Here is a 26,748-nt window from a genome sequence, read left to right as displayed (position 1 = left end):
ATTAGAAGGTGATGGCCTTGGGTCCGAGTGCCGATTCCGTTCACGTTTATATTCGTTCCCGTACATATTTGGTCACGCCTTGCTAAGTTTGTTTTTATTGTCGAGTGTCAGGTCTTGTTTTAACGAGTCGCCCAGAGCTTAAGGGGGTAAGCTCTAGAATGTCCAATTTAAAAAATGCGGAGGCATAACTTTCCTTCAGGGTCTTCCTACCAATATCCTAGTAAAATTTCTCAATCATGTTACTTGGCATTACTCTTACTATTGGCATTACTGTGTGTATTTTATTGTAGCTTATACGTTTTAACTTCCGAATAGTATTAAAACTAATAAATATCCAATGCTGATTTATATCCAATAATACTAATAAATATCCGATGAAAGTAATAACTCTCCTCCGTATAACTGTTCAATAACGTGTGTAACAGTTTTTACGGTTATTTTAATTTTTCTCAGAGTTAATGATGGGAATGGAGCTAATTATTAGTAGACATTTCTTTTGAATTTTTTCTCCGCCAATCTTATATTAATTCCTATTTGCGAACCTGATTGTGTTTTAAAAAAGTTGTTGGGTTGAAAGGTCCCACTAACGTTAGTAGTAAGCATACTTGGAAATAATGCTATCTGTGTAATAAATTATATAATAATTTTCCGCCGAATACGTCACATACTGTTTCAGCTGACCCTCTATAATTTATTGTGATTGCTGTGTAATATTTAATTTATGAAGAGGCTGTAGAGACAGTAATCTAGGTCATTTGCATCATGCATTAGTGCCTGGATTGCTTGTTCTTTCGAGGTCTTTGAAAGGGTGACCAGTAGGTCACCGTCTGGAGTTCATCCCATTGGCTTATCCGACTATCTGCTCGAGAGGTTCCCAGCGTTATGCGCATCATTCAACGACCTTCACCCAGAATCCGAAAAATGTTGCTCTTGAATGTGTGGCTGTGAGAATGTGGAGCCGTGTCCGCGGTACAGAAAACTCTCGTACTTATTTCGGCCATCTTTTGTTCTTTAAAATACTCGTATTTTCCATATCAATGAATCATACTCATAATATATCATATCTTTACTATCATACTCTCTTTAAAAGGCTAAAAATTTGGCCCTGGATTAAATGTGTATACTTTTGCTGTATTTACTATGAATCTTTTAATCATTGTTTAAATTATTTACCTAAAGTCTGAAAATTGTAAATTTATGCTCCGAAGTAATTAAAATTTTAAGGCCTTTGTTGTCCGTGGCTGTTCTCTTATTTTATCGTCTTTAATTCATTCAAATTATCGGAATGAATTGCGATTGCTGTTTGCATTGAATTACGATATGATGTTTTGCTATTTGTAGCGTTACATTTGATGCTGCAATATCATCGGTATAAATACTTTGTTGCCAAAATATGTAAATTAAGTTATTTTTACTGTTCATTCCATCCGGCCCAAATTAGGTTAATCTGCCATAATATTCTGGCCTTATTTTGTGGAAAGCTAACATTTTTTCAATGCGGTTTCCTCTCGAAGACTCAGTTGCGGACATTTCTTTACCCTGGAGTAAAGAGTGGCAAGTTCGGTTCTCCTCCTCTTCTGTTGATATCATTTTTTTATTGGTAAGAACACGATTGAGGTGTTGAATAAAAACGGAATGTGCTTCGTATTTCGTAATTATATTTATTTAGTTCAGCAAATGATTAACAACCCCTCAATTCGTGGTTACTATGTGTTTTTAGTGTTGGTTCCTTGATGTACCTCATCTAAATACCGATATAAATTTCAAGTTTATTCCATTCGAATATTTCATCTTTAGGCTCAGTGTATAGTTGGTAGTGATGATTCTCTTCAGTTCGCCATTTTTAAAGCTTCCGAACTATTATTTCCAAAGAAATCTGTTGTTCGACATTTTTTCCGAAATTTTATTTCTAACGCTTTTCAAACGATCTTTTGATCGATATAAGGCCTTGTGTATTATTATACGAGGCAGTGTGTGAGGACGTTGGGAGTAGACTTGTGTTGATGAGTGAGGTTTGAGTCGCCAACGTGTTTTTTTATAGTCCACGCTCTTGCACACGTTAACCACCGCTCTCCCTATCCATTTCTCCTTTCTCACCTTCTTCCTTCTCAGAGCGGAAATCATTGCGACTCCCCGGTAACCTAGTCTCCGCAGTGGAGGACGAAATTGAAGTGTTTTGTGAAAAAAATTGGGGACAGTCGGATTCTCTGGTGGGAAAAGCCTGGCGGGAGAGATCATGGTCTGTTCAGCGATACCGTTTCCCGTGCCCGGATTTTAGAATATTTTCTGTCTACTCACCGTGGGATACTTGTCCGATCGTCGCCGTACCAGGCTCGTGTTAGATGATTATTCTGTGCATCTTCACGAGATACCCAACGACCTGGAGTAGCCCGGCAATTTGGTCAGCGCATCTCGACAATTCAAATATTCTTACAGTTTAACATCTTGAAATTATACTGACTGCTGTATACTTACCTTATATACATATGTGGACCCCCGAAATTTTATCGCCTTATTTAGTCACTGTTTTACACTCTGCAGTTATCCTTTCCTTCTCTACCTTCTGGAAAAATTGCTTTTGTGTTCCTTCAAGTATTACATTTGGCCTATCCATTATGATAAACGATTCGAAAAATTTGGCGGAAAAAGAGGACTGATTTGTTCGGGTACTTTGTAATATATTGTCACTTGTAAGATGGATATGAATGACTTCGCATAAGCCTGGGAATGTCACGAGCTTCAAATTCTTGGGCATCGTCATCGAATATTTATGTAATAGATTGCTTCAATGATTTTACTAGGTTCATTCTGATATACTTATTTGCTGAAGACTAGTGGAAGAGCTATATGGTATATCGGAAAAAATTGTATGATAAGTTGCCACCACACGTTCAAAAAGCTTTCCCTGTGTTTTGATAGAAAATAAAGAAGCTTGTTCTGTAATCTTTTAATTTTTCTCTCTATCAGGTGTGTCATATAAAAACCTCAAGAAGAAATTAAACTCTTTGTCCTCAGAACTAATATGGATTCACTCCTTTCATTGTTATTATATATCAACGGAGTGTGATATATTTCTGGAAGAACTAAGTTTTTTTACTGTCACACTTCCTCTGCTTTTTAAACTGACATGTCGTATCAAGTGACTGATTAAAATCGAGGTTATGGAAATTTTCTGTAAAAGGAGGATACGATAGTTAAAAACCACCGGGAACTTACGGTCTGATCGATAAGCTGTAATTTTTCCTTTTCGATGGTCATTCATTTTTTTAAATTGTAAATGGCATTTATTTAGTAAATAATGTGTAGAAAGAGAATCGGTTCTTCGATTTCTTCAGCAACTATAGTGCCAAGGTAGTTAGCCATTTGCTTTTATTGCTAGGTGAGGCCTATTTTATTATTTTCGTATTTTTAAGTTTCAAGTAGAAGTCAGCAGCACGGTATTCCAGTTCGTGTCTTCAGTTTTCTATGATCGCTCAATATTTACAGCTGGGAATCCGTTCTTTCTTCTTTGATAACATATCCTCCAAGCATCGTTTCTTCCTTCCTCAACCCCTTAAATTACTCCTTGCCCCTCAATGAAGTGCATTTTCACCGTATCCGTCTTTCGACCTTATGGTGTTTCTCAGGGGTTGAGTTTTTTCTCTTGGCATGCGCTACGCTCTTAATAGCATTATTTAAGGTTTTTGCATTGTACGAGTAGTAGGGGTTTGATTTCATCTTGTATGCAGCATTAAAAAAGTATCTGTTACAAAAGTAGTCATACCATAGAACTGCCTATTTTTGGCTAATTTTCTCTCCACCCTTTATCTTAAATAGTCCGAAAGGCCGCCAGTAGCAGATTCATGTGATAAACATAATCCAAATTAATTGTGACAGGGGTGCGGTGTGAGATGACACTTGTCCAATAATTTTTCACTGGTCGTCATCCGCGTGAGTTAATAGTTATGATTGGTAGTCATAGGACACCTCACTCCGTTGAAAAACCTTAGAAAACTTTATCTAATTAATTTATTGGGAAAGCACCGGATCTGTCATCACCTACGCTAATCTAATCTCGACACGTCGATTCAACTTCATTTATTCACTGACTAAACCTTAGAGGTAGACATATGTTCGTGGTACTAATTTACTCCTTGTAGTCATAATCTGAACGGACCAATGCGTCGTTATTATACCTGCTAGTCGAGAGGAGATTAATCTGTTAGTTTTGCGATCAGTCGGCTATGTTATTATCTTCGCCTCGGCTCGATTCTTCCTTATCGTATGGACACAAGGATGTTACCGTTAGCGGTGTTCCACCGATGCGCTTTCTGGAAAAGAAGTTTCGATTTCCTTTTCCCCATCAAATCTTTCTTCCACGGCACCCAATTAGCACATTCCTTTCTTCTGGATCGCTTTTAGGGAAACACAGCGTCTAAATATGCATGAGAGAGTTTCTTCTGCCTCTCCACGTGCCACATGGACGGCGCTATTTGCATCGAAGTAAATAGGGATACTCAGCTGAAGCTCTTGAATAAATTACGTTAAATCAAGCTTACATTCCAACTGTTTTTCATGTGTGGAATTAATTATCTTTTGTTTCTCTCCGAAGGGGAACTGTCGGTAAATAAATACCTAAAATACAAGGTTAGAGCACAAAAGTTTGCTGTTTCGTATGCTGCTAATTTCTCTTTTTCATCTGAGCTAATTTAAGTTTGCGTGACGCTGGCATTGTTTAGAGCTGCTCCAATATTTTCCTCTAAGGCTTGGTACTATTCTTTTTTTATGATATATGTTATCTCATCAACATCACATTAGTGAACAATCCTAAGATTGATTTGACGCCGCTTTCCTACCCGCAAGCTTTTTAATAGTGACATATTTCTTCTCATTTACATCCATTGTAACCTGCGCTATAACTCATTCGGGGCCGTCCCTTGCTCTTCTTCTCTTCCACCTGTCCTACTGCGATTTTTTCATTATGTCATTATTATCTTATCCAAGTGAAATAATTATTACTGATCACGCAACGTGTTATCATCTAACTTTTCAAATGTGTGGCATAAAGCTCGACGAAGATGTTTACTTCGATATCTTGCATTGAAGGCTCTACCACTCTTCTCTCTTAGCGAAGTGAATGGTGTACCGTGCGATGACGTCAGAAGCCGTTTCAGGTTACGTGACTTCAAGCGATATTTTAGCATTTTTAATAAGCATTTATTGACGTTTGTGGAGTACTGGGAGGGTTTTGACTTACATATTTGGACTCGTGAGAAAATTTTCTATTCAATGAGACTAACTAGCATGAAGAACAAATTTCATGCATGTTCCCCATTATTACTGATCACGCAACGTGTTATAATCTAAATTTCCAAAAATGTGGCATAATTGTTGAATGATTTTGACCGTGGTCTTCGTTTTATGAGAATCTTGCTTCGGTGCCCACACTGTCACCCCGTTCTTTCTTATCGTGTTCGTTGGGAACCAATATAGCACAGAACGAGTCGCTTATGCTCACCAGCGAAAGATATCCGATATTGAGGGCGCGGTGAGAATAATGACGGGAGAGAGTCTTTGATACAATTGAAGTGTTGTGGTGCATGGACACTTATCTCAATTGGTTGATCACCTTAAATGATATTAAAGCTTGCCTTATAGCTGGTGGTAGAGTTAAATCCGTCGCGGGAATAGGGGAAGTCGGGGTTGATTGCTAAAATTGGAGTGTTGCCGTGAACAGAACGTTACCGTAGAGATTACCCTGAACGGTACTATCATTATATATCTACATTCTTTGGCGGTCAGATAGGGTGCTTTTGGAACGATATGTCGCTGTCTTCAAGTCGTTAAGAAATATTATCGCCTTATTTGTGTATTGTTTTCGCTCTGCTATTATCCTTTCTTTATCCACCTCTTGAAGTAATTGCTTCTATATTCTTTCAAATATTACATTTAACATATCCATTATGATCAATTATTAGAAAAATTTGGCGGAAAAGAGGACTGAGTTTCTCGGGTATTTCGTAATGAATTGCTACTTTTATGATGGATATGTAAATACTTGGCATAAGCATGGGGGATTGTCTCAAACTTTAAAATTGTTGAACATCGCGATAAAATATTTTACGTAGTAGATAGCTCATTTTATTCTAATAGGTTCTAATATACTTATTGTTTTTGCTTATAAAAGTTCAGGAATTAAATCAACGTAAAAAGCAAGCGACGTAATTCCAAGAACCAAAATTTAATATTCAAGAAATGGAAATTAAAAAGGCAACAACACCCCAACGATTAGATAGAACAGTTAATATAACAGCGCCAGGGCTGGGCAAAATACAGGCCGAGGAGTATTTGGAGTACAAAATATCGCTCCAAATGTATTTGAAATACAAAATACCTTTGACCTGGGTATTTGAAAAACAAACTGCAAAATAGTATTTCAAATACCTTTTAAAATACAAAATACATTTGCATGGAAACCAAGAGATCTTAAAAAAATACACGTGTGCCTTGGCAGTTTATGGATGGTTGCAAACACGAAGAGAACGATTCTATCGAAAGCGAAGTAATGTCTGAAGTACAATGTTGCGGAAATGTTGCCAGAGCTACTTCAAAAGTATTTTACAAATGTGTTTTGCGATATTAGGATGGGAAAATACCAAAAATCTATATTTGAAATACGAAATACAAGATTCATTCGGGTTGTGTATTTGAAGTACCAAGTGCAAATTACAAATGTATTTCAAATACGCATTTTAAAATATTCGGACATGTATCGGATATACAGCACAGCCCTGGTTATGTGGTATGTCGGGAAAAATCGCCTTCTGGCCGGTGTATGCACCCCGCATCTCCTCTCTCCCGTTGCCCTGTGGATCTCCTTGATCTCGTTGCATCGCCCAACTGTGCAGGCCATCCCCTTCGCTCTTCCCTCAGAGAAAGGGACGGATAGTGCACACCGCCGCGGTTCGGGGGAAGGGCAGGTAGCGATTCACGAGAGGCCGGAGGAGTGCGTGATTTATCTCCGATAACGATGACCTCCGCGTTCTTCTAGACTTCTTTTGTGAACCTGCAGTCTTACCTTCGAGATCCATGCGTGGATTAGGGACAAACGAGGGAAGATCATTGTGGCAAGATGGAAGTTATTTAGGACTGTTGGTCTATGTCAGTGGGGTGTACCCTTTCCTGTCTACATTGTGGACGACATTAATTGAACGATGAAAAATGCATTTGGCTATGCAGGATATGGGATGCCATTGCATTTGGGAATATTGGAATTTTTTCTATGGCACAAAGTATAAGCTATGCTTGCAAAACGAATGTTTTATGATTGAACCAATCAGGTATGCATAGCATTGTATAAATTAAGTATGTGAAAAGTTGAGGAACAGCAGTCAATCTGTGGTGGTACTCTTATTTCCTTCACTGCGCTTATTTCATTTTTGATGTCATGTTAATTTTGGCGAGAAATGTTTCTTGCATCGTGGGCTTTGATGGAGTTAACTCACAAACACTCGTACCATACACAATTCGCGCACATTGTTCTCCGTTGCTCTTCATACACGCTCCCAAAGAACATCTGCCTATTCACTTCCTTCTTCCTCAAAGAGTGCATTTCTTAGCCATGTAATGCTACTGTCATCACGTATTAAACATATTTTAGTTCTCCTAAGGTCTTTTTGTGATGTATGTTCTAATGTACTTCTTCGAGTTCCTTCAATGCCTCTCCTACTTATTTTCTTTATTTAATTTAGTACTGCACCCATTGATGTGGGCTTGGTAAATTACCAGTTGGCTTGGGTGTGTAAATAGGTATTCACCCTTATCATGTGTAAACACTCCAAAAAAGAGTATTTATTTACAATTTAATGGGCTTTAGCTTTAAGGTAGATTTTTTTAGGTTTACATAGTGCAGCAATCTTGCAATGATTCTAAATGGATTATATGTTGTCTATTTTTGAAAGTATTGTTTTTCATATTCTTTTTAAACTAAATTTGTCAGTCTTGAATCATATCTGCTTCCTCTTGTACATCCTGCATTGCATTAGATCCCTCCACTACTTATGTGTTTTAATCTACAAATATATTCTATCAGAATTCGGCCATTTACCCGTTTTTACTTTTAAGATGATTATTCTAAGCTAATTGTACTCTGTTTGATTCTTTGCAGTTGGAGTCATGGTTTGGGCGGCCAAAGAAAGGGGGTGGAGTTGGAGGCCCCCGGAATGGTAGTGGGGATGGCGGAACAATGATTCGACCCCATTCAGAGTCGGACCTCAACGACTCGGAAGAAAATGAGTTTTCTGTGGATAACTTAGATGATGTCACAGTCAATGAAATTTTTGAAAAAATGCTGGTATGTACTTTGTTTTCAAATTTATGGTCATATTTCAACTTACATAATTACTCTCTGTAAAAATTCATCTGTTAAAATTAGTTTACGTAGCATTGAAATTATGCATTCATATATCAGTAATGTCATCTCATGGCCATACATTTATCCTTCTTCTACTGCATATTTTCCACTTTACGTTCATGGAGGCTTTTGTTCAGTAAATTATTTTGCCCTGGATATCTAAGAAACACTAATATTGTCAGACTTGTCATCTGTAAGACAAAGATTGTCGTTATAATATCTTGGTTCTTTGCAATGGTGATTTAGTGTTGAAGTGGTTTTTCTTGTCAGAGTCAAATGATAGCTTAAGGTTGGTCGATTGGCATCAGTGTGTATATATCAGTGAACATTTTCTTTGTCTTGAAGTTTATGTGGTTCTTACAAGATTTTAAATGTCTTTTTTTTAACACATGAGATAGCTATGATGTTTATGCTTGAGAAACTTGCATTATCATTGAATGCTAAATCAATTAATTTTAGAACTTACTAATTGTCGTTAAGGTATTTATGTTCTGTTTGTCATACATTTTTGTTTAACTTTAATTTTTACTCCTTTTCAACTCTCAAAAAGATGAATCATTAAGAGCATTGTTCTATTTTGAGGACTTTTTTTTTCTTAATATTAACATTTCTATTCCTTTTTTGATCTCTCAGAAAGATGAATTATTTAGAGCATTGTCATATTTTTAGAAATTTTTATTGATATTTTTTGTCATTTTTATTTTTTGGACGTATCACTGAAACCTTTTTTTTACACTGTTGCCTCCAATATCAGGATGACATGAATTTGTCGGAGGAAAAAAAGGAGCCCCTGAGGGCACATCCTATGACAACTAAAAAGGAAATGCTCAGGTATCATGGAAGGTTAGTATGAAATCCCCTCCTCTGAGCAATTTTTAACCCTGCCAAATTTAATTTTTGGGGAGTCTGTGAAGCTTAAGAATACTGTTTTTTCATGTACTGAGCTGCTTTAATTAGTGAATTACAGTGAAACCTCGATATAACGACACCCCACGGTGCTCTAATAAACACTCGCTATATCGAATTGTCGCTTTACCGGAGGTGGAGCAAATAATAGCCAATATACCTGTTGCAAACAGATATACAGGAACAGGAGTGGTGCGGCGACAGATAAACATCTATCCGATAAACGTAAGCATAAATCCAGACGAAAGGCGATGTTTCTTTGCATCACTAAATGTCCTTACTCAAATAACGACTAACTATTCAAACAATTTATAAGCGCCGCACTGAATAAAAATCATGCAGAGTATTGTTTCATCAATCATTATATTTATCGAACGACAGTTTACCACATAAATTTGAGACTGAGCACTCCATTAACTTCATTTCTAACAGATCGCAAGCAATTACAGAGGTTAAGGAGTCTTCATGAAAGTCTTCCGGCGGTTAAACCCTCGCTATGGCGAGAGCCAACACCGAAAGGGTCTCGTAAAAACGAATTTTTTAACACGCTTATTATGGGGTCAATTGACGGTGCATCGGCTATCTCTCGTAATAGCGGATGTGTCGCTATAGCCCGTACTCGCTTTAACGAGGTTCCACTGTAGTTTTTTGATAGCTAGTGTGCATTTGTGAATTTTCTCCTTGAAACTGCACTGAAATATAAAAAAACCTCTAAAATAACAACCTTTTCAAAAAATCCAATCAAAAAAGCATCAGGTTCTCCTTTATCTTCTAACGTCCTTATTTTATTTATTTTTAAAATAATCTCAGTAAATCGTTTAGTTTTTATATAATATATTAAAACATGGAATTTTATAACAGCAAAAAAAAAACTTTGGTGCAAGCAGTCTGAATCTTTTTTATTACACCTTTCATGTACTCTTCTCGATAGATGCTATCATTGTAAGGGCCCCCTACGCTCTGGACCCTCGGCAATTGCCGACAGGCCGACCAGACCACACAACCATTGAATGTGTTATTAACCCTGCAGGACTCGCGCCCCTTTTTGGAACGCGAGTACTCGCGCTGAGCCTGTCAGGCTCAATTTTCTTTTTCAAGTCCTCACCTATTAAAGTCGATTATTTTTCCTCTTCTTTTGTTTAAATCTAACTAATAATGCTGAAGTGGTCCATTTCATTAAAATCAAGTCCATTTACGTCTGATAAAATATCTAATTATTTCTTCATATCGAGTGTGAAATAAAATAGATTACCTTTACTAGTTATTGATTTATTGACTTGTAAAACCACTACACAGTGTAAATATTAGGATAGAAAGAACATTATAAGGGAAAATTAGCAATGAACATTATGCTGCAAGCAAGCACCAAAACAATAAATGTGTATGCTCGAGACAAATACACTTTCCACTATTTTCGCAGACATACCCGGTAAATATATTTTTTGTGTATCCACAGTCTGCACACATTTTTCAAATTTCAGTGAATTTTGGGTTCTATGTTTTTTTAGTTGCCTTTGGTTAATCTATTCTGTTAGTCTTGATAGGCTCTTCTTATAATTAGCCCTAACTCTTTGGGGAGCGATTTTATGGTTCCCCTTCTTTACGCGTGTTCATCTATGAGCCCAGCTGACAATTGCCTAAATAACGCTCTCCGAGATTTCACTTCTAAGTTTTTGTTTCCGAGGTAAAAGAAATGTAGGAATTTACCACAGCAATATTTAGCATAACGTTGATACTTGGGATAGGACAACGCCGTGCATTTCTTGAAACATTGTATGCCATGCATAACTGATCTAGTGTATCTAGATTTTGTCGTGTCATAAAAAGGTATCATTTCTGGCTTTCTTTCATCTCCACTACATTCATCATTTTTTTGTTATAGTTCATGGTTGATATCATAAACACAAATTTATTCTTTCTTGGAGTGTATGACGCAAAAAAAACAGTTCTTGCAGAAATCAAATGAACTGGATTTCTTATTTTTTTGTTTCAACGAAAAAAGTAGGCAATTCCCGCTTATTTTTCCAAATTGTTCCAATCACGGCAAGTCGGAATTTCAGGAGTTCATTTTGTATAAAAAACTGACAAATAAATTGTCAATCGAAATATTTCTACAAGTACTGCTGATGGGAAGCATAAACTCTTCACGATATCAAAAGGGCTGTTGTTGACCGAAAATGATCCATCAGGTGGTTTACCAGCATGCACTTCAAAGTTCTAAGTATGAAATATTCTAGCAACTACCTAGGAAAGCAAAATTTTTTATCCCGTATTTGTTGGGCATACTTGGGATTTATTGCTGGAATGCAAAAAGACGTCAAAAATTAACAATTTTCTCATAAATGGTTTTGTATTCACCAATAATGTAAGAACTTTTACGATTGTCAAATTTTTCAAATATCTCATGAAAACAGCTATCCTATCATTTTTTGTCTTCTTTGCTGTTATTATTTGTATTTTTTATAATTTTTGCAAGCAAAAAATCACTGCCAGCATGCTGAAAAAGAATACTCACGGTTTTGTGGCGGAACTGGCGCAGTTGAAACTTCAGCGAGAAGAGCACCTCCAATATCTGTGCCCTCTCTAGTCAGAATGACCGTGTCCTCCGAATTTTATGGCCGCCGAGTGGCGAAATGAATACACTTTTCGAGAAGAGGTGTAATTATAACAAGCCGTAACTTATAACATTGTGTGAAATCAACACAAGTAGCTTACTTTGTGTCAACTATAGCGCACTTGTAATTACAGTAGGAAGAGCAACAGTGGCTTCTCACCCATACTCCCATGTAAATAGTTTTGACTTTCAAAATATCAAGCCGATTTGGCAGAAAAAGAACCTTTACTAAGAGTATAGTGTTAGAGGTTATCCATAACAGCCTACATTGTGTCTATACAGGCAATCAAAGAAAAAGAATAGGCTAAGGGTGAGGATCAAAAATGTAACGCGAGCACTCGCGTAGAGCCTGAGGGGCTCACACCGCGTGCATACGAAGAAAAAGTATCGTATTCCAACCTTATGATAGGTTGATCGGGATATTCTGCGCATGTAAAACGTAGCCAAAAGAGTAAAGAAAAGGTAGAGAAAATCTAAGCGCATTATTGAGAATTTGTCAAGAACTATTAAGAAAATATCAACAATGTGAGCCTGTCAGGCTCAGCGCGAGTTCCGGAGGGTTAAAAAAGAGGAGTTAAAAATAGTTACAGATTATGACTGGCATTCTCTACAATATAATTAGAGAACATGTTATAATGTTCATATAAATTTGGCCTGCATGTAATTAAAAAGTGACAGGGTTGTGCATGGTTGCAGGAAAAGAAAGCACTCAGGAAAAACTAGTATATCTAAAAATTTAGGCAGGACTATTTTAGTTTAGTATTTGATTGTATTCTATAGTACTAAATCCAAAATATGTCCTTTTCCAGAGCGAAAATGTTGGAGAGTCGGAGCAGATATGAAAAACCTGCTGATTATATCAACTACCTGTCCAACACTGAGCTGAGTGTAGATAAACTTTACAATTGTGTGAGCTCATTACGGATATCCCTCACCAATAATCCAATCAGTTGGATGAAAGAATTCGGTACTAACGGAATCAAAAAAATACTTAACTTGCTCAATGACTGCTACAGCAAGTAAGTATTTATTTTTAGTGTATTTTAACACTGATTTTTTTTACCAAAGAATATAAAGTCTTTTCCAACTATTTTCATAGTAATACTTGTGAATGATAGTTTACTTCTAATATTAGGTTATTATGTGGTAACTTTTCTGATTCAATGGCCTGACAGTGGCCATCATAGAATAAATAAGGACTGAATAAGATCTCTGTTCTTAAGAATTATTTCCCTCCACTATTTTTGATCATTTGTTTATTTTCCTTGGAACAAACACATTTTCATGGACAAAAATAATATCATAATTTTGTGTTTGTTTATGGTCATCATAGTTAGATTATTCAGAGATATTTAGAGAAGCTGTTGAATAATAATATAGAATGACTTCCCCCCCACTGGCAGATTTATAGGGAAAGCCTGTGCTCCCTCCCCCAAACACTTAAAATTTAGACTAAAATTTTTATACTAAATAAATAAATAATAAATAAATATTTTATTGGTCCCGTTGATATGTAGTGACATATATAGGCCCCGTCAATAAAGTGACAGTACATATATAAAGAAATTTAAACACAATACAGCAATATTACATGTCTTTACAAGTATTCTTTTACATTGTAAAAACAATTGTCAAGTAAATATTCTTTTAATTTATGTTTAAAACATTCTAGTCTTTGCACATTTTTTATTCCATCTGGTAAATTGTTAAACAATTTGCATCCCATATATGCAGGCCCTTTGCTGAACAGAGAAAGGTTGTGAGTACTAGTTATATAATTAGATTTTTTCTCGTATCATGATTATGAACATTTTCATTTGTCTTCAAGTTAAATTTACCTCCAAAATTTTTTACCAATAATATTGACTCATACATGTAAATACAAGACAGAGGCATAATCTTCAGTTTTTTAAATAGGTCTCTACAACTGTCTCTTCGTCTTGCATTACAAATAATTCGTATGGCCCACTTTTGTAATTTGAAGATTCGTTCGGATTTAGGGGAATTTCCCCATGCTACAATGCCATATTTCAGTCTACTATATATGTGAGCATAATATAGCGTGATGGCTGTGTCAGTATTTGTTAATATTATCATTCTTCTGATCAAGTAGCAACCAGAGGCAATTGAAGAGGCAAGATAGTCAATATGACTGTCCCAACTGAGGCTTTCATTTAAATACAAGCCTAGGAATTTATACTGTTATCATTACGTTTGTTTTGTTTTATATATTACGGAGCCTCAATCATTTAATTTCATAGAAATAACTTTCATGTTAAAATAAATAGAAATTTCGTTCAGTAGTTGTTGTATCTTATTTTTAATCCCAAGTATGAGAAGTTCGTTAGCCTGTCAGATCCTTGTTGGTCCCCCCCGGAAAAAATTGTGGATCTGCCCCTGCTTCCTCCCATACAGATAATTGTAAAATACTGTCGAACTTCGATAGCAGAGAATTGGATAAGTGAGAAATCTCTATAAGTGAGATTTATTGCCATGTCCCATCTTTTTTTTTACCCTTTAAAGCCTCGGTAAGGGAGAATCTGTCATCAGACAACTCTTGCTGGCTAGACTGTAAGTGAGAGAGGTCTTTCAGGAACCTTTGTAAGTGAGAATCAGGGTGAGTGAGAAATCTCTGTGAGAAAAAAATGCTGCTCCCTTGAACGGTCACTTATCAAGGTTTGACTGTATTTGATACTTACTATGTGCCCCAAAACGGGAGGAGGGGGGAAGCATGGTAGCTTTATGAGTAAGGCACTTGCATACTATCTTAACTCAAGTATGTCAACCTTCATATTTTTACTATTTCTTTTTTGAAATCCTTTCATTATAAATCCTTATTAATCACATGCCAAAAATGTAATTTGACTTGTTTCAAAAACGTATTCATATTTTTTTTCATTCCTGTGCAATGTCCTGAAAATTATTTCATTGATGCATAATGTTTCAGTTACTTCAAGAACCACACAAGGCTTCAACATGAGTGCATTAGGTGCTTGCGTGCCATCATGAACAGTACGGATGGATTGAAGTTGGTTTTTAAGCAGCAGGATGCCCTCATGGTCATAGCCCAGTCTCTCGATCCCACGAAACCGTCAGTCATGCTCGAGGCCGCCAAGCTGCTGGCAGCTGTGTGCCTCGTGCCCCCCAACGGCCATGAGATTGCGCTTGCGGCCATAGCCACGAGCGGAGAGCTCAGAGGCAAGGAAAGATTTGCCCCCATTGTCGACGGACTTCTAGTGAAAACCAATGGATCACTCAGGGTAGGAACAATATTTCTCTGTTTTTGAAAATGAATGCATTTTGTTCACGTTAATTATTGAATATATTGTGGCTGTGTTCCTTGCTACCTTATTTTACAGCAATTATTAAAGGTCTTTTATCTTTAATTACTAGGTGGCATGTATGCAGTTGATAAATGCTATTGTTACGACTCCAGATGAGATGGACTTCAGAATGCATTTGAGGAATGAATTCATGAGGATGGGGCTTGCAGATGCTTTAGAGGTAAGATTAATCTCCTCTGAAAGTGGATCTAACTTTGAATTGTGTTGATCGTTATATACTGTAGCTTCTGTGATGGTGGTACTTTTTGTTGATACATTTAAAAAAAAATGAGATTGATGTATAAATGAAAAAATACCAATTGTAATAAATGTTTGCTTGTTTTGGCATTGTTATGTGTGTTCTTATGGAAGTATTTACATAGGTACTCAGTGCTACCTTCACTCATCTACTATGTTTGGTATGGTAAAAATATGAAATTAAAAAACTTTCAAAGTGGGGAATTAAAAGCATTAACCCTTTGCGGTCCAACGTCGAGGCTGGCTCGACAAGTCTAGTGCTACGAGCACTAGGCTTGTCGTTGCATCAGGTCTAACATCGAGTTGACGGCAAATCAGGTAATCTCTTGAAACATTGCCCTTGTATAAACCGCTTCGCCTTGATGTCGAGCTCAACTCGAATTAACACCTGATGCTACGACAAGCCAAGTGCTGGCAGCACTAAACTTGTCGAATCAGTCTCGACTTTGGACCGCAAAAGGTTAATGAGTAATGTTAAAAATTTTCAGGAAACCTGTACCCTTGTCATTAGAATTCTAATAAATACTTTTATTTGTTGCAAATTGATCCAAAATAATCCATATTCTTAACATAGAACTGTATAAAGAAAAAAGCACACATTATCTTTGTATCCCAGCCTTTTTTTTTAAACATCTGCTGCATTCTGTATATGAATCTATAACATAGGAAGTCATGACTGTTTTTGATTAAGTTAAAATTTATTCAGCGTCATTTGTCACTTACAGCATCAAAAATTTGCAAAATACTCAACCTTCAAAATCTGCGGTTGTTGTATGTAATAAATTTTTATTACCAAGACATTAATAAACATGGCAAACAATGTACTTCTTAATATAATATGGCACTTGAAAATTAAGTCTCCAGTGCTCAAAGCAATAGAATAGTATTGAAAAAACATTTGTAGTTTCTAATTGACTTTTATAATGCCCTTTAATCTAGGTATTAATTAAAGAGGCCAGTGAAGATCTTGAAACACAGATCAAAGTGTTTCAAGATCATAGAGAAGGAGACTATGAAGAATTTATGCAGCGCTTTGATAATGTTCGGTTGGAACTTGATGATCCAGTTGATTGCTTTGAGGTGCTTAAAAATCTTGTCATGGATACCCCATCGGAACCTTTTTTTCTTTCAATTCTTCAGCATTTATTGTTTATCCGTGATGATGCAGTGATTAGGTAAATAATAGCATGATTTTTTATTATATTTTTGGAGGTAAAAAAATTTACTAACCTCTTTAACTTTAAATCATGCCACTTATCGCTTATGCAAGGATATGCATGATCATTTTTTTGTTATCATCTTATTAATGTGCTTATTTTTTTTAAATTTGCTGTGGTACATGATCAATGCTTTTTTTTAGAAAACTTCCATGTAACCAGTTTTCAGTATTCCTTTTTTTTGGCTAAATAGTGCTTGCAGTCATCTTTGTCCATTCAATTTATGTATCTTACCTTTAGGCCAGCGTATTACAAACTCATTGAAGAATGCGTATCTCAAATTGTTTTACACCGTGGAGGCTGCGATCCAGATTTTAAGAAGAAAAATTTCAACTTGGACGTCGAGCCTCTAATAGAGAGTTTAGCTGGTTAGTATTGCATTCATGATTACTTAAAAGAAATTTTGTTTTAAACAATTTGTTATTTTTTTGTCGTGACTCATTGTAAAATATTATCTCTTTCCTTCCAATGTGAAGAAAAATCCAAAGCAGAGGAGGAGCAAAAGATCAATGAGCTGAACTTAAAGTTGGAGGAAGCCTTAGCAACAAGACAAGAAACTGAGGCGAAATTGGCTCATGCAAACTCAAAGATCAAGGAGCTTGAAGACTTAGTTGTCAAAGGTGGTGGAAATTTGCCAAAGGTGAGTAAATAAAAAAAAAAAATTCGGACATTCGAACTTTAGCATAGAAAAATCTCCGATGAAAATTTGTGGCTTTCATCTTCTGGGTCAAGAAATGTCCTGCCGTATATTTTTGTCAATAGTATGGAAAGGGTTAAGGTACCAGAGTATAGTGCATATAATTTTTTAAGGTTTGGATTTCGATTTTATAATATTTTAATGGATAATATATATATTTCAAAGCCCTTATGCTAATTTCAATAGGGTAGTTTCCTTCATCCAAGTAAACGAAAGGCATTGATTGCGATTCGTTACCCACCATTACTGTATTCATAATATACAAATTATTTCGTTTTTGAAATACTGGTTTAGAAGAATGGCTATGGTCCACTTTTATCCTCATTTGAAAAGGGCCAGAATGGCGCCCATGCGATGCCACTCCACGTGACGTCACAGGGACCTAGTTTCTATTCGAGTTGATAGGAGTTATACATCATCTGAGATTACCAATACATGCATGAGGCGCAGAGCTCAGGGAAACATGTCTTAATAATCACTTATTAAAACTGGCTAAGGTCGGAAAGTTTTCTTTGTTTGATAAGGTATTAATAAACCTTATTTAAGCCAAGCGCTACCAGCCAGCAGGGTACTCAGCTACCCGCTAGCAGCCTGCGTAGTATCAGCGCTCAAGCCTCCCTCAAGGTCACCTCACCGGGCGGGAGGGGGAACCAGAAATACGACGTACGGAGATATTTCCCGGCATTCATACTTAAGCGTCGCGTTTTCGCGCGCTTGAAAATTTTCACTTTTCATTTAATCGGGAAAAATAGATATCGGCATTTAAAAATCTAAATGCGTGAAATACGTACTCCAGGAGTAATAATCTTTCGATTTAGGCAATAAAAAAATAATAGGAAACCACCCTATTCTTTCATTCATTTTCAACTTGTAGGTTTTAGGTTAATTCTGAAGGGTAATACATATAGGAAGTATGTGAAACATATAAATGTGTAGTTCAGTCACCTATTATTCTCACATAATCCAATGTAAATGAATAGTATATGTACTTGCATTAGAAAGTCAATCCTTGCTTTATTTGTTATCCAGAAATTGTGTTCAGATCTTTGGCAAGCATTCTTAAAAGGCTCTTTTGCACTAGGAACATAATTTAGCTCTGATTCACTCAGTGAAATGCAGAAATTTTCTATTAGCAATATAATTACCTGTGTGATGGCTTTATTTTGTTGGTGGTGACATCTGTGCATATATTTTGCAGTGAGGGGGAGGGGGGGGGGGACACACACCCCATCATCCACACCACTAGTCACTGGTGACTGAAAATTGAGCTTTTAGAGTTAAGAATTCCAAAGAAAAAATTAGAAACTCTGAGTACTTATCCTAGTACATACAAAGCAAACTGTTCTTGAACTAATTTTGAGCAGACCCAGAATTGGCATTACAATGCCTTCCTGGCATTTCGACTTTCGCTTCATTGATAATATTCCTTTGGTATCAATGTGCTTCTCAACTTAATTTTACAATACAGAAGTTTTGGTTTTTCACCAATGAAATACATTACTCTTTTCCAGGCTGGAGCTTTGAACATCCCGGTACCTCCTCCAATGATGGGCGTTCCTCCACCTCCTCCGATGCCTGGAATGGGTCCACCGATGCCCCCTCCCCCTCCACCCTTTCCCGGAGGGGGCCCCCCTCCTCCCCCACCAATGCCCGGCATGGGAGGCCCACCGCCCCCTCCACCAATGCCAGGCATGGGTCCGCCCCCACCTCCCATGCCAGGAATGGGTCCCCCTCCCCCTCCATTCCCTGGGATGGGCCCCCCCACCTCCTCCGATGGGCATGATGGCCCCAATGAAGCCTCCAGACGTCTTGCCCTACGGGCTGAAGCCAAAGAAAAAGTGGCAGGTGGAAGTGCCGCTGAAGAGAGCCAATTGGAAAAGTGTGAGTACATATATTTCACCAGCAGGTCCACCAACCTGGACAACCAGGAAATCCTGGAATACTCGAGGAATTTTGGTCCTCTGGGAAAATTCTGCCTCTGCTTTGCAAAAATGGGCTTTTGTGGCATTTAGTGTGGGGCAAAAACTAGCCCAATGTGTTGAATTCTCAATACATACCCAAAGCAAAGCAAAAAAGTATTATATTTTTTGAACATTTTTAATATAATTTTCCTGGTATCTCAATCCCTTTGAAGGAAGCTCTATTCTAATAACTTTCCATATCAAAAATATCCTGTTAGAAAATGGCTTACGTAGGTCTCAGCAGATTCTATTTGGTGTTAAATACTCCATTGTGATCAGAAAATTATGCTAGACATCTTTTTAAAGAAATAGTAATGAGTGTCCTCATGACATTTCTTGATATCAGGATGTTTTGATAATGCCTTTGCTGTTTTTTTTCTCTTGTGCTGGTGTGTTGACAGTTTAGTGAGCCTCATTTATTAGGGGTAATTTTTATTATCTCTTGATGTTACACCCTGCATTAAAATAATTTGACAGCTATTCGTGTGGTCAGTAATTTCTACCACATGAACTATATTTAGCCAAAAGTGCTTTAGTTTAGGAATAGGGCCTTGGATAAAAAACAATATCCATGAAAACCTTGGAAATCTTGGTGAATATTTTAATTGCTTTGTAGCGGACACCAGTTGTCATTTGTCATACAATTGTCCCATTCAGTTGCCATGCAAAAATTGTCCCATTCATTTTGGTATGATATTTTCGATGAAGATAGAATTTATACATGCTATCAGCTTCTTTAATGAAACTTCGAATTCAAGATTTAGTTGATCAATGACTTTCATTATTAAATCATAGTTGTGTTCATTCTATTTGCTGGTGGTGAATAATTTTGCAGTAGTAAAATGAAAGTGGCAAATTTTTCTCCGGTTTCTCCTGGTACTTTTTCGTCAAAGTTAAAATGTTTGAACCTAAATTTACTTTAAATAATGCCATGATTAAAAATAATATAACTTATTTGAAATTGTCTTGCCCATTTGCAGATTATTCCTCAAAAAATGTCAGAGAAATCATTCTGGGTGAAGGTACAGGAAGAAAAATTAGCATCAAATGATATATTACTGGGTTTGTCGGAACGCTTTTCCTCAAAACCCTCAAAAGCAATGGACAATACAGATGCCAAGTCTGGTGATCCATCATCACATTCTAATACTGGCAAAAAGGTCAAAGATTTGAAGGTAAGTTTTAATCAATAATTTGCTCTGATATTGACTAACCTTATAATTGTTTAGCGTGGTTTATTTTTAAATTTTGCTTGTGCACATTATATTGCTAAAGCAGTCTTTTTTTCATTCTTGCATATTTTATCCATGGATAAAATGTAATGATGTTTTGATCAATTTCCATTTTATCAGGTTCTTGATGGGAAGGCTGCACAAAATCTCTCTATTCTCCTTGGTGGATCGTTGAAGCATATGTCTTACGACAATGTGCGACGCTGTGTCCTTCGTTGTGATGATACTCTGCTGTCTGGTAGTGTTCTAGATCAATTGATAGCGTACTTACCACCTCCAGATCAGCTGAAGAAGTTGGAGGAATACAAGGATCGATATAACGAGTTAACTGAGGCTGAGCAATTCGCTGTTACAGTATGTATTAGAAATGCTTACTACTCTTAAATTATGATGCGATTATATTCTATTCCATAGCATATATTTCAATATTTTTGCAAAATAATTATTGGCAATATATTGGCCTTCGTGAAATGCCTAGTATTTTTTACCACTGTCGACTTCGTAAAATATGTTTGCGTAGATGTTTCCGGAGCAATATGCTTTATTTGTGCGGAAATAATACGTCTAAATTATGATTTATTTAATTTAAAATTGTGAAGCAGCAGAAATTTTTTTAACTACCTCATGTGTGTGTTTATGTGTAAGTATATTTCTCTGGCCAATTTTTGATAAAATTGTCGGTGCATAAGTGTGTATTCAATGCACCAACTGCAATAGTTAGCCATCCTTTCGTGTATTATTTTTTTGTTGTGATTTCACCAATGTAGAAAACTTTATGATAAGCAGCAGGTATATTCCATATACATAATAGTTTACTCATTACTATAATTCAAATCTTTACAGATATCAGAGGTCAAGAGGCTACTTCCTAGACTGAAATCCATGAGCTTCAAGCAGCACTACTCGGAAATGGTTCAAGACATAAAACCTGTGAGTACTTACGCTGGGGTAATTCCACGTCAATTAGACACAGAAAAGTGACATTTTCAACCCGACCATTTCAGATTTCTTTCAAATTTGGTGTATGCAATTGTACTGGTAAGCGATGGAAAAATACCAATTTGTAGAGGTATATGATGATTTTGACAAAAGTTACAGGCCCGCAAATGTTGTAAATTTGTCGAAATTTCAGCGTGTCTCTCTAAAGGTAAAAGACTATAATTCCGGTTCTATTCAAGGTAGAAAGATGAAACTTATTTTTTTGGAAAGGTAATATGTAGGGCTTTACATTGATATACAACATAGCCTATTTATAATAATTTCAATACTCGAGGTCATTTACCTTGACCTTTGACCTTGAATATCTCAAAACACCCCCCCTTCAATTTTTTTAATAAAAAGATATGTTATTGCTCATACATTTTACTACACGCACACAAAATATCAAGATGGCACACTTAAGGCATCATGCCCAAAAATTTATTTATCTACAGAACTACACGAGCAACATGTAAAAAGTACCTCTTTAAGTATGAAATGCCCGTTGTTGAACGGTATAGGTCATGGCTATATCATTGCAGTGTTACAGAAAACAATGTGATGGGAAGCTTCAATGAAAATACAGTTAAATTGGTGAAAATTAGGGGTGGTTCCCAAGAGGGGCTAGGGGGGGTTCCCCCTAGGAGTATCCAATTTTCACAAGATAAAATGGTAATTTTTTCGGACCCCCTCCACTGCTGGAAGATTCAGGTCCATTCCCTCACAATTATTGCCACGATGTAAGAGAAAGGAAATGATAAGGCAGAAAATCAGATGATAATGAACCACAGAGGAAAGCATTCTGGACCCCCACGCAGAACACACAATCGCTAAGAAAACACATAAATCGGAGCGTGAGTGGAAGAATATCTTCTGTGAGGGTCAACCAGACGCTGCTCCTAGAGTAAGCATCCTAGCATCAGCTGGAAAACATATTAGTAAAAAATACGAGCACACAAACAAAAGCCAATTAAGAGGCACAGAACGAAATCAGGCAGATGTGTCTCATATATAGCTACTCACTGAAAGAACATAAATGGAAGCTTAAAAGAGATAGGAATTCTTAATGAAAGATTCAGACGCCTTTGGTCTATCGTGCACGCTTTAGGCATGGCATTTAGAAGACGCACACAGTGCTTTTCACACGCTGAGAGAGCACCACGGGAACCCATTCTGTTTGTGTTTGCGTCTCCCACCAAAATTTTAAGTTAATGTTTGAAGGATGTAAATGAAAGGAGCTAACCAAGCACGAAGAACATTCTTTACCATCGTACAAGGACTGTTTAGCATTTTTTACATGCAATCCCGCTCTTATAGCATGCTTCTTAGGTGCATGTCCCTATTATCCAAGCCTAGAGAAACTAAATGATTATCTCTTTGAACTGTTTAGTAGAAATGGCATAGATGAAGTTTTGTATAAGTGTTGGTTAACCACTGGTGGGGCAGTTTTAGAGACTTTAACAAAATCAACGGATGATTTCCGAGAAGCATTTTCATCCAGTTTAAAGCACCTAATACCACACTCATTCATAACAAAACAACAGTCACAATTCTTTTAAACTACAAAAGAAGAACTTAAAGTGAATAATTATCTTGTGGTTTGTGATTTTGCAGAGAATTACTCCTTCATCATTCAAGATGAAGTTCAAGTATTTCACTGGAATGACTCACAGGCCACAATTCATCCATTCGTGGCTTACTATAGAGACCTTAAATCCTATAAAAAACAACATGTGTCATAAGTAGAAATATCTGACTGCCTTCACCATGACACCTTGTGTGTGTATTGTTTCCAGTGCAATTTCATCAATTTCCTGAAATGCCGCTTTTCAACTCCAAAGCACATTTATTATTTTTTGGATGGATGTGCTCCCCAATACAAAAACAGAAAGAATTTCATCAATCTGAGCTACCATCAGGAAGACTTTGATGTCACAGCAGAATGGCATTTTTTTACAACAGCTCATGGCAAAGGACCTTGTGATAGGGTTGCAGGGGCTGTAAAAAGACTAGCCACACTTGCAAGCCTCAAGAGACCTTTCGATAACCATATGTTGACAGCACGAGAGTTGTTTCAGTGGAGCAAAGTAAATATCCCTTCATGTACCTTCAACTATACACCAACTTCCCATCACGATGAAGACATGGCCAAGCTGAAGCAACGTTTCGAGAATACCAGGACGATCCCAGATACCCACAAACTTCAGTGTGTAATACCTATTAAAAAGGTATAGTGAAGGCAAAGGCATATTCCATCCCATCGGAGTGTAGAGAAGAGTCTGTGACAGCTATGGTGAGAGAAATGCTGTTTACAGACATACATGGATTTGTTGCCTCTTTATACAATAATCACTGGTGGGTTGCAAGCGTCCAATCACATTGATTTCTGTAACACTGAAATGATACAGCCATGACCTATACCGTTCAACAATGGGCATTTCCAGTGGCGCCGACTCCATGGGGCCTGAGGGGCCCGAGCTCCCTCAAAAATTCTAATGGGTGTGAGGAAAATATGTGTCAGGCTTGACGATTTTCCTCGGAGTGCCCAGATATCGAGATTCGTGTTATCATGGTTCTAATTTTGATCATATGACTCTTCTAAAATGCTTTAAAAACTTAAAACTCACCACTTATAAAATTTCACGGGGCAAGATACCCAGTTTGGGCCCCCCCAATATTTTTTGTAAGTCGGCACCCCTGGGCATTTCATATTTAAGAGGTACTTTTTAAATTTAGCTCGTGTAGTTCTGTAGATTAATAAATTTTTGGGCATGATTCCTTAAGTGTGCCATCTTGATATTTTGTGTGCGTGTAGTAAAATGTATGAGCAATAACATATATTTTTATTAAAAAAATTGAAGGGGGGGTGTTTTGAGATATTCAAGGTCAAAGGTCAAGGTCAATGACCTCGAGTATTAAAATTATTATAAATAGACCGTGTTGTATATCATTGTAAAGCCCTATATACTACCTTTCCAATAACATAAGTTTCATTTTTCTATATTAAATAGAACCGGAATTATAGGCATTTATCTTTAGAGAGACATGCTGAAATTTCGACAAATTCACAACATTTGCGGACCTGTAACTTTTGTCAAAATCATCATTGAACTCTACAAATTGGTATTTTTCCATCACTTACCAGTACCATTGCATACACCAAATTTGAAAGAAATCTGAAGTGGTCGGGTTGAGAGGTGTGTTGAATTCACATGGAATGACCCGCTGATTTTAAGTATTTACAATACTCACTTAACACTAAATGGATGCACTGCATGAAACAAGTGACTTTGTGTGCAGTCATGCACACAGGTGCAAAGTCATACATATACACCAAGGCTGAGGTTTGCCATGAAAAAATATTTGGCTAAGTTGGGATTCAAGGTCTCCTGATTTTCTGGTCAGGTATTCTAAACAGTTGCACTATCAACCCATCTTGTCAGAGGAAAATAGTTTGGTTTACTGTTGTTTTACTTAACAATTGAAGAAAAGCAGAAGTTAGAAACTGGCCCTCTGTGTTGTTATGATCATTCCTATGATGAAGCATGGTTGTAGAAAAGAAATTTCGTACAATCCTTTCTATGTGATTTCTGGGATCAGCGTGTTCACACTTTCATTGCAGGTTACGTCATTGGTCCGCTAGTGGTCCATGTCTCTTTGGATGCTTGGTCCATGTCAATTGACATGATTTTTCCTTCTGGCAAGGTTTCACTTTCTCCGATCTGTTTATCCCCAAAACTCTCTCAGCTTTATTGCATCCTTTCTTCCAATTTTTGCTGTCAATTTAGAAACAAATTGAAGGTCTTGAATATCACTTTATGTGCTCAAATCTAAGTCAGTCAAAAAATGTGGAAATAAGACTTAGTGATTTCATTATGATAAATATCAACAATTTCCAATGAATTGCAATGGAAACTGTCTTTTATATTAAGCTGACATAACGAGAAATTGGTGATCCATATCCTATCTTGAATGTGTTAATTTTTACATTTTAAAAGATTTTATTTATTTATTGATATTTTTTGTTTAATCAGATTATTTATTCCTCTACTGATCAATGTTTTTTCTCCATTTTATTTTCAGGACATTGTTGCTGGAACTGCAGCTTGTGAGGAAATAAAACAAAGCAGAAAGTTTGCCAAAATTTTGGAATTAATTTTATTAGTAGGAAATTACATGAATACTGGCTCAAGAAACGCTCAAGCATTTGGATTTGAGATTAGTTTTCTTCCCAAAGTGAGTGCCTGTTGCAATTCTACACGAAGAGCTGATAATTTTCGTTAAATATCGCAGTACATATACATGGAAGTCTCGTTCTTCGATCTAGATCGTACATAGTCATTCAGACCATGGCAGTGTTACCATTTCTCTTGCAAGTGAGAATTAATACAAATTGTTCAAGACCTTATGAATTAAGTGACTAGTTATTTTGGAATTCTGTTGAGATCTGCTTGCAACCGATATTTCTAATTTTTGCGCTTGCATGTTTTGTAACATACTTCATGATAAAATTTGTAAAAAAATTGGCTCACTTGCATATTTAATACAGTTCATGTTTGTTTTTGGAATTGAATATGGGTCTGCTAATATTTTAAAGGGAGTCAATGCAAGATCTCTAAATTTGCCATAGTGCTGCAGTAAAAAATATTAAATCAATCTTGGATGCTTACTCTCATTATATATGGAATAAAAGGTTATTGATACAAACGTTTCGTAGTATACCATCATTGTCACCTTGAATATTCTTGGTCTAATTATGCTTTCATTTTTTCTTAAAGCTTACTAGCACTAAAGATGCTGAGAATAAGATGACCCTTTTGCACTTCTTGGTGGAAACAATTGAGAAGAAGTTCCCCGAGGTCATGAACTTTAGTGAAGAGTTGGCTCACGTCGATCGTGCTGCTCGTGTGTCAACAGACTCTCTTCAAAAGGCCTTAAGGCTAATGGATTCATCCATTCGTAACTTGGAGACTGACCTGGCCAACTCGAAGGTGCCACAAGGGGACGATGACCGCTTCGCTCAAGTGATGGGTGTATCCTTTTCAACCTGTGAAAGAACTTTGTTTAAATTAAAACTAAATTTTGTTACAGCAGGATAAAGTTAGTTATTATGTATTTTATGCATAAGACCTTAAAAGTTTAATCTATTAGAAATTCAATATCTAAAGAT

At 36.6% G+C, this 26,748-nt stretch overlaps 1 protein-coding gene across 1 annotated transcript in view; it reads left to right on the top strand.

The window, feature by feature from the left end:
- LOC124154285 (protein diaphanous) overlaps window positions 1-26,748 on the top strand; it is a 114,584-nt gene that overhangs the window by 77,926 nt on the left and 9,910 nt on the right. The window contains 15 exon segments of the mRNA XM_046527908.1: window positions 8,147-8,332; window positions 9,147-9,235; window positions 12,722-12,931; window positions 14,860-15,172; window positions 15,306-15,416; window positions 16,433-16,668; window positions 16,951-17,078; window positions 17,187-17,350; window positions 18,919-19,163; window positions 19,165-19,288; window positions 20,349-20,543; window positions 20,721-20,954; window positions 21,444-21,530; window positions 25,662-25,814; window positions 26,357-26,611. Of these exon segments, the coding sequence (XP_046383864.1) occupies window positions 8,147-8,332; window positions 9,147-9,235; window positions 12,722-12,931; window positions 14,860-15,172; window positions 15,306-15,416; window positions 16,433-16,668; window positions 16,951-17,078; window positions 17,187-17,350; window positions 18,919-19,163; window positions 19,165-19,288; window positions 20,349-20,543; window positions 20,721-20,954; window positions 21,444-21,530; window positions 25,662-25,814; window positions 26,357-26,611 (2,730 nt within the window).

The sequence above is a fragment of the Ischnura elegans genome, chromosome 2, assembly GCF_921293095.1.
Source record: "Ischnura elegans chromosome 2, ioIscEleg1.1, whole genome shotgun sequence".
NCBI lineage: Eukaryota > Metazoa > Arthropoda > Insecta > Odonata > Coenagrionidae > Ischnura > Ischnura elegans.
Note: the sequence above shows the minus strand (reverse complement) of the source record. Positions and strands in the feature narration are given on the sequence as shown.